The sequence below is a fragment of the Thermobia domestica genome, chromosome 8 (genome assembly GCF_964235325.1).
Source record: "Thermobia domestica chromosome 8, izTheDome1.hap1.1, whole genome shotgun sequence".
In the NCBI taxonomy this organism is placed as follows: Eukaryota; Metazoa; Arthropoda; class Insecta; order Zygentoma; family Lepismatidae; genus Thermobia; species Thermobia domestica.
Genome location: NC_137461.1, coordinates 101774383 through 101797083, shown reverse-complemented (window position 1 = coordinate 101797083; position 22701 = coordinate 101774383). Strand labels below are relative to the sequence as shown.

The window sequence follows — 22701 nt, the reverse complement described above, 5'->3', positions numbered from 1 at the left end:
AATTAACAAATCAAAATTGTTCGAGCACAATCAAAAGAGAAAGTTTACAAAGATATCTTTTATAAGTTATTTCAGTTATACTTTTGTTTGATACCTAAAACAATATACCATTTATTCTTTTGGCTCTCAATTTGTTGTCATTTCGCTGAAGTAAGGACCATCTTTATGTAATGCTTTAAACAAGAAATAATCATAACACAAATATATACAAAAGAAATACAAAACGAAGACGAAAACATTGATAATATCGAAAACAAGACATAACATCAGAATCTACATTAACATGAATAAAGAAATTGTTATCTTAAATAAAAATTTAAAGATTTGATGTCATAAATTAAAATATAACATTATGCGTTATACATCTCCACAACTCTTAGTTTTCTCCTTTTGAAAATAAATACCATCTGTTATATATATCATTTATATTAACTTTATAGAATTCAAATAAGGTACGAATAACAAACAAAATTATAACGGTATTTAAAGCAAAATCAATACGGTCTTATCTGACATCGGAACGCTAGCCTAAGTTACATGGCCAACAAATTCATTCAAATTGCATTGAAAATCATAAATCGGAATACGGCTTTCCGCGTTCTTTACTTCTACAGTTCTTAGGTTCTTACTTTTATTACCGTAATTCCTGCCATCTACGCAACGTTTCTGGAAAACCATATTATTTCGGTTGTGATTAGATTGTGTTGTATTACCGGTAAAATTAGGTTGTTCTCCTTCGTTTCACTGGTGGTGAAATATCGTGCCTCCTAACGGATCTGTACTTGTCCTTTACATGACATCCACGGCAATCTGTCCTGCCATGGTTTCTGTTTCTTCTGTAATTAGGTTCGGTTACATACCGGTACATATGGATTTAACATCACCTTTTACATTGGGATCACACTTTAATCTCACATGGACACTTCGAACTTGGTTTCGATTAAGGTTAGTTTGATTCAGGCTAGTACTGTATTGCACCATTGATGGATTTTCACAACTTTGCAGTCAATGTACTGCATCACGTTTTGTGAAAACATCATCGGATTGTTTACTAACACCATTTTGGTCTTTTCGTTGAATCAGATTCAATTCAATCGACCAATCACTACAAGTACTAGTAGGAACACACGTTTTCTTTCTGCATTTCACGAATATTAGAAAAATGAAATGAAATCTTTGAGTTTTACGTCCCACGCTTATGCCGATTAGGCTAAAGGAGACGGTGATGAGAGATGAGTGAAAAGGTGGAATGAAGAAAGTGGGAAGAAACGGGAGAACCCCGAGAAAACCCACGAGCACGGTGTTTGTCCACCACAAAGTTCACTTGGCGGGGGCTGGGATCGAACCCGGGACCCCAAGCACCAGAGGTGAACGCTCTACCACTGAGCCACCGCGCCCCCTCACGAATATTAGAATCTACTTCCTGCTACATGAACCACAGGATTAATATCATGTTGAATATACGGGGAATACAAACAGTCAATAGCGTTCCCAAGACGAAAATGATCATAACTTTTCGCACACTGATACATACCAGAATCTTCGTTACACACAGTATCAGTAAAGCAGTCAAAAACATTCGAATGAGGAAAGAAGTTAGGATTATCTGATCCAACCAATACCGCTGTATGTTTCTGCGAACATTCAGCTAATTTCATCCACACATTCAAATCAATAATATCATATTTCTTCGTCGATGCAACTTCAGGATCTGCAGAATGATCAGGTCATTTATCGCATTCCTGCTGACTGATAATGGAGTTTCTTCAATAATTAGCAGGCCTTCTTGTAACTCCGTTTTCACACTAAATTGCTGATTTTGTAGTTGCATTTGTTCCCACCGTTCCTCAATTCTCTGTTGCCTCTGGTCCAATCGTTGGTTCAAGTGATTAATTTGGTGTTGCATTGGTTCCCACCGTTCATTATCTCGTTGTTGCATTTGTTTCCACCATTCATCATCTCGTTGTTTCATTTTTTCCCACCGTTCATTATCTCGTAGCATCTGGTCCAATCGTTGTATTCGTTGTTCCATTTATTCCCACCGTTCATCATCTCGTTGTTTCATTTGTTTCAACTGTTCATCACCTAGTTGTTGCGTTTGTTTCAACTGTTCATCACCTCGTTGTTGCATTCGGTCCAATCATTGGTTCTTGTAATTATTTTGTTGCATTTGATGAAGGATTACTTCCAAGGTAACGTGCGGTTGAGTTGTTTCTTATGACATTCTATTAACCACATTCTTAGAAGTATTCGTTCCATCTTCCGTATCTATATTCTCAATAGAATCATTTCTCGGGACACTCATCTTTATGCTCACCTCGTTGTTGCATTCGGTCCAATCATTGGTTCTTGTAATTATTTTGTTGCATTTGTTGAAGGATTACTTCCAAGGTAACGTGCGGTTGAGTTGTTTCTTATGACATTCTATTAACCACATTCTTAGAAGTATTCGTTCCATCTTCCGTATCTATATTCTCAATAGAATCATTTCTCGGGACACTCATCTTTATGCTCCTGTATATTTTTGTTCCTCTACGAAGTAAAGTGAAATTTACGTCTCGGTCAATGGTGATAAAGATTTACTGTTCTTCCAATCTAAATCACAGTTTCCCGACGTTTCGGCACCTTTTAAATGTAATAAAATATATTTATCAATCACAAACTATATAACTCACTGGTTCGTAAATTGACCGATTCTTAAATTACCTTGTTAAATCCTTCTTTTTTATCTTTAGATGCTTCGTAAAACATTAGCTCAAATACAACATAACAGCGATTCCATGATATTACATAACATTATAATCTTGTTTGTTTGTTACTATGACAACCATCAGTTCGTCGTTCTGGTTACATATCAACATTCTAATTATATATCTCTTAAAAACATATATTAATCTTATATTATTTTCTTCCTCTATAAAATGAACTGGCTTGTACCTATTTATAAACCAACTATTGCTCGAATACAAGTATACAACATACCATTGTACTTTAAAGCCACCTAGTGGGACACAATGGTTTAATGTTTTCAACGTTTGAAACGAGACCATCAGCATTAACCTCGATCAGAGCAGACAACCTTCAACTCGCTGGAAGTGACTGCGAAAAGTACTCTCAGTTCAAGCACTCACTGCTAAGAGTTTTTCACAATTGCTGATGCACTATAGGCATCCTTAATTACAAGATTAGCACAGTGAATTCCACAATGTACGTACAAGGCAAGAGGTTGTTGTTTACATATGATAGATTGAACACCAATGTTTGCACCGCCCATATTTCTAGTGCCATCATAAGCTTGTTCTCTGAGTTGAGCAATGGAAAACAGGAGTCTCATCATTGCATCCAGAATAACAAGCTATAAACGGATCAGTAATTTTTTTTAAAAGTAGAACCCAAGAAAACTTTTATGAGGACAGAGATCTTAATCAACCCACTTCGCACAAATACTTAATTATTCTTCACTACTCCATTATGTGAACCATCAGACATGATAGAGAACATAAGAGATTTGATTTTCTTACATATGTGAAAATAATTTCTTGACCCATGATTTCAGAATCTCGTTCATCAAATTACATCTCTTCATGTTTCCATCTATCTAGCTCTTCAGTTGTGGAAAATGCTCATCAAATGAAAGGAATTCCCAGACCTGGAGTCATGTCCTCTAAATACGAGTCCCTATCTTGCAAGATAGCGTATACTTGAAATTATTTTTCCAGGTATTTTCTGGCTTTCAGTTGTTCATCTGAAATTTGTTTGTTTTCCTATTAGATTTTTTCTGCTTGTAGCACAGTACAGCCAGTTTATGGCATTGTGAAATTTCGTGTATACGGTATTTCTTTTTAACCTTCGTCCAGTTGCAGAACCCTACATAGTGAAAGTGTCTTCCATGTTTTCAGTAAGAACGTTTCTTTATTGTTTCTCAAGTCCGTACAGTAAAAACAGAAGAAAGCACGTTGATCCAGTATTTTATAAGTTTTTCCAAAATATTTGAGGAAGTATTCCTGCTATAGAATTTTCGGGGGGGGGGAGAATCCCCTCCTGGAAAATTTCTTGGGGACTCGTCCCCCTCATCCTCCGGCGGGCACGCCCGTGTGCTGTATTAGAATTTTGGTTAGTTCTTGGGAGCATCTCATTATTTGCGAAGTGTAGCGCATTTCTTATTAATTTGAAACGTTTTCCAGGCATGATATTAACTATGTTCAGGGTCGTAGACCAATCATCTCTCAAGGATGGAACAATATTGTATTCATCACCAAGTTCATTCCTAAGAACGCACGTATTTCTTGCACATTAGTTTGGAAAGGAGTGCCCTTTTTCATATATAACTCACTCTGGTCTACAATAAGTGCTACCAATTCATTAAAATCATTATTATTTAATTATACCTATGGGATCGGGCTTTACATTACAATTGACGTTTATATTTACTTGTCTGTACTCACAATCCATAGAATTCGTCTGAAACACTGCTCCACTAGGTTTCCGTTGGAACACGACTCTTTCTTTTCGGTTCTTCTCACACTGGCATATTTGGTAACGCCTACCTTTTCCACATATTTCTGAATCCTTGTCTTTTCATGTTCTCCACCCCAGCTTGTGGGTTGATTTGAATAGGTAGTTGAGTATAATAATGCCCTTACCAGTGGTGCTGGCATTGTTCCAGTCGGTCTACAAGCTTTTTTTTTTTTTACATGCTGTTATATGTATCATTCTTTCTTCCTTCCTCTTCTGGTATTTTGCTTGCATCCTTGTGTCCTCTTCTGTTTCTCTGTTTTTCTTTTCCACGCTCAATGTATTTACTAAATCTTCACTAACCAGGGCCTGCATTTATTGCGGATTTCCATCGCAGGCACAGTAATCCAAATCTCGTTCAAGATTAAATTGCTTTTGAGATTCTGTCATTGTTTCAGAATCTCCATTATATGCATCAATTAACCGTCTACGTGAGTTACATTGCCTATTTCTGCTTAGTTTCTTCGCACGCTTCACTAGTAGGCTTTGGAGTGGTGATCATTTTCTGTCACTGTACTTCGATTTAAAAACGTCTCCATGTCAGTTTTGTGATGGAATGTTAAATGATAGTACAGCACTGCCCTGTCGCGACAAAACGCTGTAACTTTAGCGTAGCAGTTTTGAGAAAAAGAGCCGTAAAGTCGCTACAGACCAGCTAATTTCCTACTTACATCGAAATTCTCTTTGGTATATTTTCAAAATTATTTGACTAAGCTCAATGCTGGGTCTGGTGAACATAAATATCGGTGGCGGGAAATTCAAAAATGCTTATAGCGACAAAACAATGTAACTCAAGTTACAGTGTTTTGTCGCGACACGGCAGAGCAGCTGAGACTCTTCTTATATAACTTTTGCCTCTAGCGAAATCAATACGCTTTCCGCTTATACACTTGAATACATATGACATGAATGATTCTGCTGGATTGTTGGTTTTATTCTAAAGCAGACTATCGGTCAATGCTACTAGTCGGATCATTCTTTCACGTACAGTATTTGCGTATACATCCCTACTTCTCTCAATAACTCGAATTGTTTTTTTTTTTTTTTTTTTTTTTTTTTGTCGCCTTTCAAATTACAATCATTATCATCTCCAAATAATGTGTGGTCATCGAACTTGTGCAGTGCTATTGCATGAATCGACTGTTTAAATTTGTTAACTCCCTCGTCAGTAAACTCATTTGTTTTGGACCCGAATTACTTTATGTGGCGACGAACACGTGTTGAAACACTATTCTTGACTTCAGAAGTTTTCGTGCTAGTAAACCACTTTTGCCTGGGAATGCTTTGCTGTTCTCACTAATTGCAATGAGTGTCTTTTTTAAATTTCTAAGTGTATGATTTCTACATTCGACTTTTTCATTGAGTTTGTTACTAGGGGAAATAACTTCTTCTCTTACCTTTTTTATTGTCGAACAGTCATCATCAACAATTATGTTAGTGCATGATATGCAAGCCACCTTATACCCCCTGTTATAATATCTGATTCCATTGAAGATTATGAAGAATTCCAATTTCTTTTTTGACTTTTTTTCTCTTGTTAAGAGAATTTGCAAATACGACAATATTTGTTTCTGACGCCCACGTATAATACTGCCTTAGTTTGTTTACCAATAATAATTGCTGCAATGCCACTCTTGAGATCGAAGCCATGTCCGTAAGAATTTTTACACCACCCACCATCAATAATGACCGCAATCATGGCATTTTCATTCTCATCAACGCTTCCCTTAGTGTTGGCCGCAGCCTTTTCTCCTGCAATGGCTTTCTATATTACGTCTACTTTCAAATTGTCCATTACTTCTGCACACCTTGCATCATGGAGCTTGCATAACTCAAAAAAAAAAAAAAAAAAAAAAAGCTCTTGACTTTGCGCAAACCTAATACCAATGCTTAGTGCTCCCCAAATGGTATCAATATGAACAGTTTCTTCTCGGCTTTAGAAACATATGTTTCTTGGACACAATTCCTTACAGACCTGAACTTTAATATACTGCCAATACCATAATGTATAGATGATTCATGCACCATATATCCCCCAAATGAACATGCCTTTCGATATGACGAATGTTTTCTACAAATATACTCATATCAACTAATCTTCGGCTGTTTGTAATTGGCACTTCATTAAACAATTTTTCCTGTTCAATTGACAATTCAGGTAGTTTATCTCCAACAGTAGTTCGGGATGCTGGCAGATGAGTTTCTTCAATCAAGTTTACTTGAACATGACTTGCAGCACACTCTTGACTTCTTGCAGTTTCTGCTTCAAGTTGCTATTCTTTCGACCCGAATTGTGCGTCATGTGAGAGATATGGAAGAGCTTCACTTCTTACAGAAAACTGTGATCTGAAAATATTTGAAATTAGACTTGAGTTGCTGTATTGTGAATTTATCGCCTACTATAAATGAAATGAAATTTTATGTGGAATCGTTTCTCAAAACATGAAATAGAGAAAATGGCAGTTCAGTTGAATCTTAGAACATCTTACCATTTTTCTTTTTGTACATTTGCAGCGGGAATGTCAACACTACCGTCCTAGCAAATATAAAGGTAGGCCTATCTATTGGCCTTTGTAGAAAGTCTAAGGGAAATAATAAATGCATTTTTGTGCTATTTGCATGTTAGCGAGCAGGGTTTTAGGGAGTTGTGCTTACAGTAAAGTAAATGACAATGAAATATAATTTCTAATTTTACATCTGACCACAATTGTGCATTTTAGGCTAAAGGAGACGGAGACAGTGAAATAAATTATGACATAATTGATGGAATAAGATCGTGGAAGGAAAGGGAAAGTCCCGAGAAAACACATGGTGTTGTCTACCACAAACTCATATGACCTGGGATCGAATCAGGAACCCCTTGCTCCAGAGGTGAGGTCCTACCGCTTTAAGCCACTGTGTCTCCTGATCTATTCACGTCCGTTTTACGTCCCATGTTATGCTCATGTTTGAAACAAATCTACATTGTGCGTTGCTACTTGTGGCTTTGGTAAAACGTTTTGTATTGCGCTATGTTCGCATTTTAGGGGATGTTTGTCCCCTTCACTCCCTACGTTGGGCGATATTTATTCACTGCTAGAGTCTCAACCAAATCTGCATTGTGCGTTGCTAATTATGGAATTGCTGAAAACAATGTTTCTTTCAGAAAAAATGTTCCGGGGGGCACACATAGTATACGGAGGGGCACATATTATTTTCATGTGGTCTCGGTATAACTTAGCAGCTTCTTTTCTAAAGTTATGTAAAAATGTCAATATTGTTATTTCTTGTCCACGAAAATATTGAAGTGTATGATCCCAATCATCACCATAAAGTTAAAATATTTATTCATGGCCTGTAAAAGTTTTCTTTTTTCGGTTCAAAAAAATCTAATTGGCAAATACAATAGAAATGTTTAATAATATTAAATACAATACACATTTATAAAAGTTTTACATTGTAACTTCGTCCGTATGACAAAAATTCACTTCGTAGTTTGTTTTTAATCATTAAAGAAGACGTATTCTTCTCATCTTTGCTTTGGCGTATGAATTGATTACCTCATTGATAAAATTCGAATTTGGCACTTCTTCACCCTCAATGCTGATCAACATACAGTGCTTCAAGTTTTCTTCTGCCATACGAGATCGCAATTTTGTTAATATCCTGTTCATTGTGCTGAAAGACCTTTCAACACTGGCTGTTGATATAGGTACACACATGACCGATTCACATATTTTATGTAAATTTTCATAACCAATTTTCACTTCAAGTACTTTTGGAAGAACGGGGTCTATATCCAAACAAGCATTTTCAGTGCTCTTCATCAGTGACCGAAGGAAAAATTGGAATGACTTTATATCTGCCCATAACGGTTCCATATCAACATCGACGAAATAGTTGCACAGTTTCTTTACATCACCTACACACTTGATACTTAAAAACATGCCTATGTTTTCGAAGTAGGATGCACTTTCCATTAGGCCAAGGGCGCGGTCGTTGAATCTATTTGATATCTCTTCGACAACCTGCAACACATAACTCTTCAGGTCCTTAAGCGTTTTCTCAGGATCTTCGTCTTCCACAATAGTCTTCGAAAATTCTTCAGGCTTTTCCATGACCTCCAAAATCATAGTCCTCAAATCGCTATTGGTGCTACAACATTCATCCGCTATCTTCGTAAGATGTTCTTTAGTGGCATCGATCATAGACATCAGATGAAAATGACAAGGTTGCATTTTGAAGCTGCTTACTCAAGTAAGACAACGCACTTAGTAATGCATCCATAACACAAAGTGTGATAACAAAGCTTTTGTTGGTTATTTCGCCTAAAATTCCTCCCGCAAGTGACGCAAAATCAACCCCTTCTTTGTGAATATGCTCAAGAGCCAACAAAATTCCCGAGAAGCACCTTTTCACTGCATTCACAATTCTATAGTGACTTAGCCACCGTACTTCAATGCATTCAGGTACTTTTAATATAGGATCGTTTATGATTGCCTGAATTTCATGCAGAATGTTTTCCCGCTTAGGTGATCTACTAAACAGATTGTATACATCTTTCAATGTATGGAAAAATCTTTTAACTTTGGGATTCTAGTTTCTGCACGTAGCAGCAGCAAGTGACAGCAAATGAGCTCTGCAGTGAATATACGGTATATCTCTGCCAGCTTTTGTTGACAGAATCCTGCGAACACCAGAACTGTTGCCAGAAAAGTTAGACGCATCATCGAAACTAAACGCTATGAGATTTTCGTATTTCAAATTGTGATTTTTCATTTCAGTGTCTATAGCATTAGCAATGGTATAGGCTTTGCAATCAGGTATGGTCACCAGCACCAAAAATGTTTCAACCGGAGCACTGTCCTCTACATATCGCAAACACATGCTAAGGGCCACTTTATTATTTATTGATGTACTTTCATCAGCCATTATCGAAAACTTTTTATCTCTGATTTTTTGAGTCACTTTAAAACGTAGGACTTCACCAACACAACTCAACAATTCGGAAGCACTGCAGTAGTTAGAGCGTTCACTTTGTTTATTTTTCCACGTTTCTAGTTCTGGACTACACTGTACAAGCAAATTATTCACTAGTGCCTCATATTTTGTTGTATGTGGCACTTCTTCTTTAACCAAGAAGTACAATCCACGAACAAGCATTCCCAGCGATTGGCGGTTTCGATCTTTTTCGCCTTCACTTTGACGAAGAACTTGAGAGTACACAGGGTTATTTTTTACTTGCATTCGCAGCCTGTCCATCTCAAGGCTTGCAATGTGCGCTTTTGAATGATTATGCTTTTCCAGTTTTCCGTCTTTTCCTAATGCATTTTTATATGCTGTGAATGGATGAGTCACAAAAACACCTCCCGTTTTCTGCTGCACATTAGGGTCATTCTTCATATATCGCTCACAATATTTACAAAAGGCACCTCCACGTACTTTGTCCTCGTACAGCCTCTCATACTGTTGTTCCCACTGTTTATTATACAAACACTTCTTCTCAACAGAACAAACGTTTTGCTCATTTATATTTGCCCTGTCATCTGAACACTTTGAAATACATTTCGACTGCTCAACATCAATACTTACATCCTTCTCTTGTTCTAGTCCGTTTGCATTTCCCTTACACTTACTTTTATCTGGCGTATTATCACTTAAACTTGTACAGTCAGTCGACAAGGAATTCGATGGGCCAGGGTCCACAGATGCTTCAAGCTTAATGTCCAACATTTTTTCCTTTATAACAAAATTCAAGATAGATGTTTGACTTTCGTTTTTCCTTTTCTTGTTAGAAGACACACTGAACAAATCACTCACCTATAAACAAGACACACTAATTGAAAGCACAAAACTATAATCGCCAATATTAACCTAAACAGAATAACTTACATGTGTTATTCGTTTCAGATATGCGTGCAACACGACATTCAATTGTTACTCTTCCGTTCAAGGTTGGCAGTTACAGACACAAGATACCACCTAATCGCTAAATATGAAAAAGAAAACAACTATCGGCACGAGCTTTAGAACACCTTGTTAAAGTAGCAAGATTAAAACCGTTTGTTTATCTGTTTATTGTCTTCTGAAAATATTTATTTCCCACTGCTGGTACTATTCTATTTATTATATTATAGATGTATTACTTTGGTCTCTCCGGGGGGCACTCTCGGAGCTCCGGGGGGCAGTGCCCCCCAAAAAACGTGTCTGGAAGAAACACTGGCTGAAAGGTGTTGTATTGCACTGTGTTCTCATTATAGGGGAGTGTTTGCCCCTTCATCCCCCACGTTGGCCGATATATATATATATATATATATATATATATATATATATATATATATATATATATATATAACACATATGTCTTACGTTTGATTCCTTTCTTCACTGCAAGATTTTCAAGCAAATCGGTGTGTGGCACTCGGAAAACCTTGCTTGTTAGAGGGAAACAAACGTTGGTCGGAAGAGAAAACGAGATGGAGACTTCAATAATTATAGTAAGATGTCCATATCTCGGATCCCTTAGTTTGGTACGTTCGTAGCCTCCCGAAACTAACTCACAGAAAGTTGCCAGAAATGAATATTTTTTTATTTCTTAGGGTGTTTAAAGCCCAATATACGTGGTCATAGTTTTCATCAAATGCTGTATCAAATTTATCTTTGATAGTCATTTGGTCAAATTAATTGGCTAAAAGTTTTACACGCACTACAAACGATCAAATGCAGAACTTAATTTTGAGGCTCATTTGTTTGCACTTCTTTATTCCATTTTGTTGGTAGGCATAGAGTGCAACGCAGTACTCACTTCAGGCAGTTATTTATAAGTAAGCTGTTTAAATCATAAATCTTAAAATAAACGTGGAATTGGAAATATGAACTATGCATGTAAAATATGAATGCTTACTAACCTGTAGACTCTATCCTTGCCAGCCTAACTTCGGCCACATTTTTTTCAAGGCTTCTGTGTTTGGAGTGCTGCGGGGAACAAAATCTTGTCCATGGGTTTTCCGCTTTTATCTCAAATTTTTATTTTTCAAATGATACCTTGATGATCCACTTCAATCATCCATATCTTTTAGCCTACAGAGTACAATTAGTAGAATATTTCCATGTAATTTCTAAATCACTGTGTATATACAAAGTTCCTTTATTGACAGGCAAAGTCGAACATTCTAAATCAAATGTATATGAACGGGGATCGTGAGATATTCCTATTGCGGATTCGAATCCTACTCAAGGCATAGTTGCCTATGTCTCTTCATCGCTCATCGTTTAGCAAGTCTAGTACAAGAAAGTTAAAGCAGTAGATCATTAGTGTTTTCAGGTACACACATGGAGATGTATCAGTATATTTGAAAAGAATTAATTACATTTCTTTTACAAATTCGATAAAAAGAAAAAGGATTAACATAAAATGCCTGACAATGAAAGCGCAGAGCAGTGCATGATCATGTTCTTCACGCTCAATTTCTAGACCCCATTATTACAACATATCCTCACCAAGGAAGTAAGGTTCATATTCATCTGGCCTATACAAACGATTTGAGATATTGTACACGTGCTGTTTCTACTTTTACACATAATTTCTTCTTCGAGCACGGAAATTTATTTCTGCACAATCCAAATTACCTCTCAATACATTTCTTCTTCTCTTATGTGCTACATTATACCTTCGCTCTGCCTCTGTCCGAGGGTTTACTTTGAATGTGAATAGGTATCTCTTACACGGATACACATTGTTACCGAGTAGAAGACTCTGCATTCGACCTTCTTCCAACTATCTTCTTGAACCATTGTTTTGGAAAATTGTGCTATCGTGCATGCTACTGGGTAACTTTTCAATAATATCCATTATCCCAATTCGGGAGCCACACTATCTGAAAATCATTAGAAAATATTATCGAATTGTAATACAAAACAATACATGCGTTCTGAGTAGAAAAGTAATATATAAAACTTCAAATGTGAAAAGAAATCAATTATTAGAACAAAATGCTAAATCCAACTTTGCATTATAGGGCCTAAGATCCATAGCAGCACTGTTTCAGACCTTGTTTGGCATTTTATCATTGTCTTCTTTACTACTACAGTGTTAAGACATTTATAGGCTCCATCCACCCATTAAAACCCATGTTTCAGTATCAGACCGTTGTAAACAGGGAAACGTTAGATCAATAAACACTTCATGAAAATTATGTTGGTAATCACGGGGTGTACATGAACAGTGGTTATATAATCCAAAAACGTGTTTCGTATTATATGAATAGATATTCACTTATTTCAATTGTGATAATTATGAATTTAAAGCAAAAGATACAGGCCTTTCTTGATCCAGTTTCTTAAAGTACATCAGGTTATGCTGTATTTAGTAGTGGAACATTTATTTTCAGACCATGAACACAATTATAAAGCACTTTTAGGAAACCGTCTGAAGAAAACTCATCCCTCAAGTGAACAACTCTCCTTGATATTTTCATAAGAAACAAATTATGCAGCATCATAAGTTATTAGTTATATACTTATGTACGAAATATGAAAAAAAAAGTTGCCTGAGTCGTTTAGCGAAAATCATTCGAAAATAAATCCACTTTTAGAGTAAATTACTTCCTGATTGATTTATAAAAAAAAGTTGTTTATTCCGTATTGTGGGGTTGTTACTGAAAACTATAAAATACGAAGAAAATCGCCTGAGTCGTTCTGAGAAAATCATTCGAAAAGAAACCCACCTCAAAAGTAAACTACTCCTTGACTGATTTACGAAAAATAGTTTATTCCGCATTGTGGGGTTATTAATGACAACTTTATGAAATATGAAGAAAATCGCCTGAGCCGTTTTGAGAAAATTATTCGAAGAGAAACCCACCTCAAGAGTAAACTATTTCTTGATTGATTTATGAAAATGGCTTATTCCGTATTGTGGGGTTATTTGTGACAACTTTATGAACTATGAAGAAAATCGCTTGAGTCGTTTTGAGAAGATCATTCGAAGAAAAACCCACTTCAAGAGTAAACTACTCCTTGATTGATTTACGAAAATGGATTATTCCGTTTAGTGGGGATAGTAATGACAACTTTATGAAATATAAACAAAACCAACTAAGATATTTTTTGAGAAAATTGTCGTAAAAAACTTACTCCGAGAGTAAACTACCTCTTGTTGATTCTTCAAGACAAATAAGTTATTTATTTATAATAGGTTTCAAATACAGCACTAGGCCATTTTACACTGAAACATTTTAACAGTTTGATATCATTACAATTGAATAACAATTTGAGCTCAAGATGGTACAGCGCAACAGCAACATTAGAAAAATAGCTTATTTATAGATGACCTGAAGGTATACTCATTTGAAAAAACTGGTAACTGATAACTGATTATAAGAACTGACAATTCGGTTTAGAAGGGATCTTTGAACAATATTAACTCTTGTAGTTCGAGTGTAAAAGAGATCACTAGGCTATGTTGTTCTAGCGGGTACGCGAAATTTGATCTTACTAACTGTTCACATGATATATGGCTATTTACAATTTTTTGCAAAAATATTAAGTCAGAAATTTTGTTTCTCACTACGGGACGATTGATATTGAGGGATTTTAACACGTCATTTTTGGAAGTGTTCGGAGGAGAGGTACTCGGTAGAATACAGTGGCTAAAAGAAATTAATTACGGATTTTTAAAAATGAGTAGGGCAGGCCATAAACCAGATAGGAGAACAGTACTCAATAGTGGGAGCAACATATTACTTATAGAACAAGCTTAAGGAATTAGGATTTTTTTATGTCAGTGATGCGATAAAGGAGTCACAGTTTTCTCATAGCAGTACTAGATATTGTGCTTATATGATCCGCAAAAGTAAGCTTATTGTCAATGATAACACCAACATCTCTGAAAAAGGTGACAGGATTTATGTTCTATGACCAATTTTGTAAATGTGGTTAATAGGCCCCTTTTTTGGAGAGAAGCACATTTTTCGATGTTTAAGCTAAGTTTCCAAGAGTTACATCTGTTGAGAAGAATTGAAACATCATGTTGATGAGCAAAAGCATCGTACTCGGATTAAACTTGGCTGTAGAATTTGCAATCATCAGGAATAGAGGAATATTGTTTGAGCTGTTTGTGAACAAAGAAGACAGATCGTCCATATATAATAGGAATAGAAGTGGACCCAGAACACTGCCTTCAGAAACTCCAGAAGTTACGGGAATAAAGTCAGAAGAGTAACCTGAAACTGAAACTCGTTGTGTCCTATTAATGAGATAGATTTCCAGAAGACTGAGTAATTTACCATGTATATTGAATCTAGAACTGAGTTTGTATACAAGAAGATAGTGTGGAAGACAATCGAAAGTCTTAGCCAGGGACTAATACAAAATGTCTAGTTGAGAATTTTCTGAGATGCTGTCCACAGCATGGGACAGAAGAACAGATAAATTAGTAAGACAAGATTTTCCTGGCAAAAAGCCGTGTTGTGAGTAGTTTATAAATGGAGCAACAAATTCAAAGATCCTGTTTTAGATTATCTTTTTACAAACAAGTGAGAGAGGTGATAATAAAGAAATTGGTCAATAGGAGGACAACCATTTTTATTTTTACCAGAGTTATGAATAGGAGTGATAGTAGCTCTTCTTCCAACAGGTGGGGAAGACACCTTCTGGAAAACAGAGATTTAGTAAATCCAAAAGGATTTGAAAAAGCAAACTGGCAACACTGCGTAGGAAGCAAGTGTAGATATCTGACCCTAAGACGCGCTGCGGGAGCAATGTCAGGAGAAGAGAAAGTACTTCGGTCGGTGTGGGACTGATAGAAGACAAAGACTCAGAACAAACAGGTTGAAGAGGGTAGTGGAAGGAAGGAGAGGTGAGAAGGGATGAAGCAAAGCTACTATCAAAATATTCATTAAACACCTTTCCCTGTTTTTCTCATTTGCACAAGCATTTGCAAGAAGGAAATGCATCAAGGGGCAAAAGAGAAATCTGTTTAGCAAGATTGTGAGAGTAATGAGTCCAGTTTAGGTTTGTGGCGATATGTTGTAATTTGGAATTGAATGCTGAAGCAGAGGAGGGAGAACAACCCTGAAAAGGAAGAAGGGGGTGAGTAGTGAAAAGTATCGGTAAGTGATCACTATTACAAGGAGTGAAGTAAGTATGCCATTCTGTGTCGATATAATATCGGTTGCGGGTTAACGTGAGGTCAGGTGCGCTATTACCAGTAATAGAAATTCTAGTAGGAGATCCATTATTGAGAAAAAGATACGGAGAACTTGCTAATGCTGTAAGGAAGGTTTTCCCAGCCACATCAGTGCGATTGCTGCCCCAGAGGGTACTACGAACATTAAGGTCGCCACCTATGTAATCAGCATGTGAATTGGTTTGAAAAAAATCAGTCCAAAAGGCGAGATCGGGATGAATCGATGGCGGTATGTAAATGTTAACAAAGTGAACAGTATCCACCGTGACTCCAAGCATTTGGATGTGAGGGTTATTGTGAGAGAACTGAAGGGGAAAAAGTTTATGAGGGAGACCATGTTTGACACAAATCGCAATGCCTCCATGGCGGTCATGGCGAAAGTGGTTCATTACAGTGTAATTCTTGAGTTGTAGGGGAAAGGTAGGTTTACACCAGGTTTCTTGGAGTAAAATGAGATCAGGGAAAAAATATTAATTAGATGGTAGAGATGATGAATTTTACCGTAGACACTCTGGCAATTCCATTGTAGGACAGTAAGTCGTCGAAGTCGCTGCTGCGCCATTTTAGTGGATGTCAAGAGAAGTATAAAGAGTGGATAATAAAGGTTCTAGATGAGCATCATATTTGTTTGCCAGAGGGCCACCAAAAAAGTGGATAAACATTTTCGAAGTGCATCCTTGTATTTCTGAGGAGAGCGAGTGGAGAAATCCTTGACGTCCGTGCTGAAAGTGAAAGGTTGAGTGGAAGCCGGCAACGAAGGGGAAGATGAGGTGGAAGATGGCTGCTGACCGCGAAAAAGAGGCAAAGGCCGAACAGGTAAGGCAGAAGAGTGATCAGATATTGGCCGTACAATCTTTCGTTTGAAAAGTTTGGAAACGTCCTGGAACGCAGGTGGAGCCGTCAAACGAACGGCTGAAGGAAATGCGGGAGAGGAAGTGAAAGACTTCCGACGATGGGGAGTATCTATACGAGGTGCAAGTTGATTCCGTAGGGGGGGAAGACGGTTCAGGCATGTTGCGTCTTTTCTTCCACGGAGGTGTTTCAGGGGCCATGGTAAGAGGGGGAGGAAACGTGGATGTAGAAGATACAATACCGGCATAAGATGATAAAGATGATGTTGACGGTAACACAGAAGAAGTACGATGGTTAGTAGAGTGTACACCAGCTGAGAATTGATAGGGAGGCAATTTGTCCGATGGTTTGGCAATAAGGGTACAGGCCTCGTTAAAAGAAAGTCGATTGAGGGCCATAAGTTCCATTATTTTCTTCTGGCGGGTGCGCTCCGGGCAGTCTGGACTATCCGCCGAATGAGCTTGGCCACAATTAAGACATTTGAGGGGGTTTGTGCACGTGTCTAAATCGTGGGGAGCCCCACAATTTTTGCAAAGAAGTTTATTTAAACGACAATTACGTTTAAGATGTCCGTATTTATAACAGCCCTGAAGGCATTGACGGATCGTGGGAATGTATGGGGATACAGTGCGGCGAACATAGTAAAGTTTAATATCCTCAGGGAGAAGTTGGGAATTAAAAGTGAGAATGACAGTTTTAGTGGGTTGAATTTCATTGTTATTATCTGTACGATAGATTCTCCGAGCTGACGTGACCTGTACGTCACAAAAGAAATCAGTAAGTAAGGCGTCCATTGTGACATCAATATCTATATCCCGTACAACGCCAGTAGAATATAAGAGGTGATTCGGGATATAAGCATCCCACTGATTTTGATTGAGAAGGGGGTGGTCCAGGAAAGTATTAGCTTCGGCACCAGAACGGAATTGAAGTTTAATTAAGTTGCGGCCAAGTGGTGTAATGGAATCAATACCGGAAATATCAGCAAGATATAATTTCCTACTGATAGCCATAACATGCTTTTTTCCGATATCATCAATAGTTGATTTGAGAAAAACATAATCTGGGGCCAAATGGGTAGATTGGTATTTGTTTTTTTCTAACTCTGTGAAATTAGTATCTTTATTACGATAGGTAGCAGTAGGTGCTTTTCGGCGTTGGATATCAAGTACGGAAGTGTTTTCTTGGACCGCAGTAAGAGTGCAAGAGGGGTTTGACTCGGGAACAACTGAATTAGTATCGGTGTCCATGTTGACGTCTAAAGTATCCGAAGGTCGGGGAGGCAATAAAGTCAAATTAGCATCATCAGCCATGCTGGGGTTTCAAGAAGAAACCCACACACAAAAGGAGAACGCCCAGCAAAAGAACACTATATACACAGAAAGAAAACCAAAATAAGAGGAATAGAAAACACAAAAGGAACACAATCCTAAATACAACACTTGGAACCAAACTGTAAGCGTGTTCACTTCACCAACTTTCCAAAGACCGAACTGAGCTTCGGAGCGTTACCTTCAACTTTTTTGACACAATTTTAGCCTCGCACGAGGTGTAGCTAGACAAACCAACCCTCAGTGTTAACCGTACCTGAGGGATCACTTTGGAAGCTTTGTGCAATGCATAGTCAAGGGGAAGGTTGAGGCATCCCACAGGTACGGTTCGTCTAGGGGACCCCTACGGGCTCGACTATGCATATGGCCCTTAGTATTATTATATACAGTTATGCGGTTTTGAACTGCATTCTCGTCGATATTTCTATCATTGCAAATTTCACCAAAGTGCGCGTTAATCTCATTGCAGTCTGCAAGATCATCTGGTAATGCTTGAGAATTTTTTCGACTACTAATACCGAGGGTTCTTAATTTATTCCATACATCCTTGGAGCTCAGATTATTACTATTGAAAAACTGTCAGTTAACCACGGACTGTTGTTTCTTTTAATTCTGAAAAACATAGAGGGGCATGTTTATCAAAAATGCTAACTATGGCGTTTCTAAGAATTCGACTTTCTTATCAACGTAAGGTAGGTTTTCAATTGGTTTCCAATCTATGCGTTCTATATCACTAGTGAATTTAGACTGATCAAAATACTTAAAATGGCGATATGTCTTTATTTTGCCCTTGTCTTTTGTTGTTTTTTCTAATTGCAAACATATTCATGCTAAAGAGTCATGTGAAGTACCGATTGGTAGTTTTACTCCACTGGAGTGAATTATATTGATATTACTAGTAATAAATACTTCAAGAAGTGTTTCAGTGGTTTCAGTGATGCGTGTTGGTTCGTTTAAGATTTGCGGCAGTTGAAAGCTATCAAGTATTGAACATAAATAAGCTGTGTCACGCTTCGAAGGCGTAAGGAAATCACAATTCAGATCATCTATGATGAGCAGATTATCAGTCATAGAACCTACATTCGTGATTAGTTCTTCAAGCATCGCCAATTTAGTGTATGCAACGCTGGGTGGTCTGTATATGGCACACATATCCAACCTAACCGAATTTTTGGTAATTTTGAGACATACACTGTCAATTTCGTCTTTATGCGAGACATCAACATTAAACAGTTTCACATTTAAATTACTACGGAAATATACAGCAACTCCTACTCCTTGCCTGCCCGTCCGACCACTTCTCAACAAACGATAGTTGTTTATTTCAACGGCTGATGACTTTAGGGCACTATCGAATCATGATTCAGTTATCACAATAAAATCGTATTTTTCCTCGTTTGCCAAGATTCGCAATTCGTCAATTTTTGGAGCAAGGGAACGAACATTTGCTTGAGCAATGCTAAGCTTCGTTGATTTTTTATCGGGAGGTCTATGCAGTATAAAAGATTCATTAGTACTGTTCGTGAGAGTTGTATTGCTTCCTACTATATATAGTGTTCTATTCCTAAATTAGAAATCTACTGGGTATTGCATAAAAATTGAATATAACCTGAGTGCATGGATGACAATGTAAATATATGTAGATATTTAACTTAAGATATTCTATTAGCTTACCTTGACCTGCAGCAACCAAACAACCATTTAAGATACACAAATTTGAACACATTATAAATATTACACCTAAACAAAAAGTAGAAAGTAAGAATTGCAAAAGAATAAACGTATCAATATAGTAGACGGTAATGAGTACAAACTTTGCGGCAAAAGGTCCGTGCTTACTATTTAGCATGGTTTATGCTTGTTGTGCTGTAGTGAATTTTTACAATTATGCTTAGTAAATGATGTTTACACTGACATTATGTTATGGGTGAGTGTTAAAAACCGATATCAATCTTTTGAATATAGGGGAAAGTGTCGTACCTATGGACATTTTTTGAATTTTATTTTTTATTTGTTTAAAAAATAACACCAAGGGAGCCAGATTGCTTTAAAAACCTTTAGACATTCGTTCTTTATTACACAAAAATTGTCAGCTCCTGAACGCTTTTTAAAACCAAGCAATAACCGATTTTTGAAACCCATACTTTATTACGGTACAGCATAACGCTGCCCGGTACACACCATCCTTAACCAGCCACCGTGGAGAACTCTCTACTCTTCGCCCTCAAATAATATAGCTTTGCACTATTTTATTTGTGGGTTCAGAAAGTTCGTCTCCACGACAATCGTTTAAGGAAGGCGCGACACACCTCACCGTAATGGTCCAGATTCGGACGGAATCACCTGGGCGAAGACCTAAGGCGTGTTATGAAAAATAGATGAGAACATCACCCACTTTCATAGTTTACTTATAAGTGACATAACAACCATAATCTTATTTCGTCATGCGATCTAGAAAAAGAGAAAACAAACAAATCTAAACATTAGAGTGCCATTTATTCAATAATTAAACATACCTGTAACACACTGATTATTTTGAATATATTGCCCCAATTACGTAGCAAGTTCGTAAAAACGTTTTTAAATCGTTTACAAGAACAGTTCTAATTCGTCGTGGCGCCTGTTACTGTAATCAAATTTTGGTAGACACACTACGAATCCGGAATAATCTTCTTGTAGAGATTGTCCTCTCTTCCAATTTTAAGAGTTTATGAAACAGTCTATCCTGGCTGACGTAATAACAGCATTATGATGCAACTACTGTTGAAGAAACTATGTTATTCAAACATTTTTACATTAGTCGATCATCATGAGTCCATTATCTTCAAGTACAACTTGCGAAGTCCTTTGTTTCGCTCGTAATCTCGATCACGCCCCCTTGTCGTTGTAAAATATTACTTGGGGCTGATTTACTTTGACGACGACTTACGTAAAAATCACCAAAACTTCCACATCAACAACACTATTTTTACTGATTGTTTACGTGGTTTTACGAATATCGAAGTTTCTTAAAAAAGTATATTATACCTATATATTTTCAAAGTATATTGGGTTCTAGGCTCGACTTTGTTCTAGAATTTTTGTCGAGTCATTCTATGCACACACACACTTACGTCGAAAAACTAACTATTGCCTCTCATTTCTTTCCTTTTCCTCTTCTTCTACCCTGTCATTTAGCACCACCAGGCGGCAGCACAATCAATGAGAAACATATACCACACAAAGTGTACAAGTTCAGATGAATGTCACATAATGCACTAACGCAGAATTTGCGTTTATACGAAAATATTTTAAGCAAAATTTTGGTACAGTTACATTGGCGGTCGAAAGGAATGTACGTGCACCATTGAATAATGGAAAACGTTCAAGAACCCTGACTGTAGTTTCACTTCAATAATCATCACTGTTCGAAAGTCAAGATGAACACTAGTTCACAAGGAATTTTATAAGAGCTTTCGCCGAGTTACACTTCATCAGATGAAAAAGTTTCATTTAGCGTAGTAAAACAACAAACGAGTGGGGCATTTATACGCTTACATAAAAGTTTATGGGGCTTTTATATAATTTTTTTACATTCGGCACTATCACTAAGTTAAACATTTATATGTGCATGACTCACAATTGATATACAAATAATTCTCATGATATACCTTTAATATTTGAATTACAATATTACTATATGAGCTCTTATTATTAAAAATAACACAAACATTATACGAAATCATGGCATTATTTAAGCATAAAATATTCACATTACTTACTTTACGATATTATGCAAAAACTATAGAACATAGACAAATAATCATTACGAATTACTCAACTTTTCAACAAATAGATAGAACAAATATTATTTTATTAACATATTCCAATATTCCACTAAAGGAAATGAATAAACTTATTCTACACATGTCATACTTAAATTGCATAAATGACGAAGCATTTGCACTTCTCACGCTATTCTGACAAAGAAGTTACAAAAACAAAATTGTTATTCAAAAATACAAGGATTGCACATCACTTAAATATAATAACTACATGAAATAAATTAATTACCACTCTTGTACTGTTACAACAAGAGTGAGGCCGGATAGAAGTAAGTCTGCCACACTTTTACGCTAATAAGCGCCTATCCACTTAAATTTTTAAGTCTCCCTTCCCCATTATACATTTATAATTTCATCCTACCCCTTTGGAATGGCAACAAGACCTTCTAGTGAGGTAGGAATATAACCTAGAAAAATGAACCCAAAGGTTAAAAATAAAAGGGGGGAGTTGCCATTCATAATTCAATACTCGTGTTACAGTATTCCACTGACACACAAAAACTTGCTCTCACTCTAATAAAATTAGAGCTTTTCATCGTTTACATTTGTAATAATACATGAATGCTAAACAACTCACCTCGTACAATTGGTGGTTTAAGATCTTACAGTTAGTTTCGATAACTTATCGCAAAGCATCAACAAGACAATACGATAATTTATGTAAACGAGTTTTTAACTCATATTTCTTTTACATGAGAATACTTATGAACAACAGTTTCATACATATTAGCATTTAGAAAACAATCATGTCCGTGACTTTTATATATATATATATATATATATATATATATATATATATATATATATATATATATATATATATATATATATATATATATGCCACGTCTACTTAGCTTAAGATTCAGCAAATGATTTAAAGCTAATATGAGAGTACGATACCGACAATCTAGCTTATCATTTAAATACTGCAAATACGTGTCACATTTTAATAGCTCTTTCAACAACAACTGAACATTGAACTTATTACTTTCGCTCTTGTTGAAAACAGACA

The 22701-nt window shown here is 36.6% G+C and overlaps 1 protein-coding gene across 1 annotated transcript; it reads right to left on the bottom strand.

Moving 5' to 3' along the window:
* Nucleotides 1-9090: 9090 nt before the first annotated feature.
* Nucleotides 9091-10227, bottom strand: LOC145692245 (zinc finger MYM-type protein 1-like). The gene has a single exon (XM_081767538.1). The coding sequence runs from the start codon at nt 10225-10227 to the stop codon at nt 9091-9093; it is 1137 nt and encodes a 378-aa protein (XP_081623664.1).
* Between the last annotated feature and the right edge of the window lie 12474 nt (nt 10228-22701).

What these genes read in the sequence shown, in the direction of transcription:
- LOC145692245 (XM_081767538.1), bottom strand. Translation starts at nt 10,227, where the DNA reads ATGTTGGACATTAAGCTTGAAGCATCTGTGGACCCTGGCCCATCGAAT.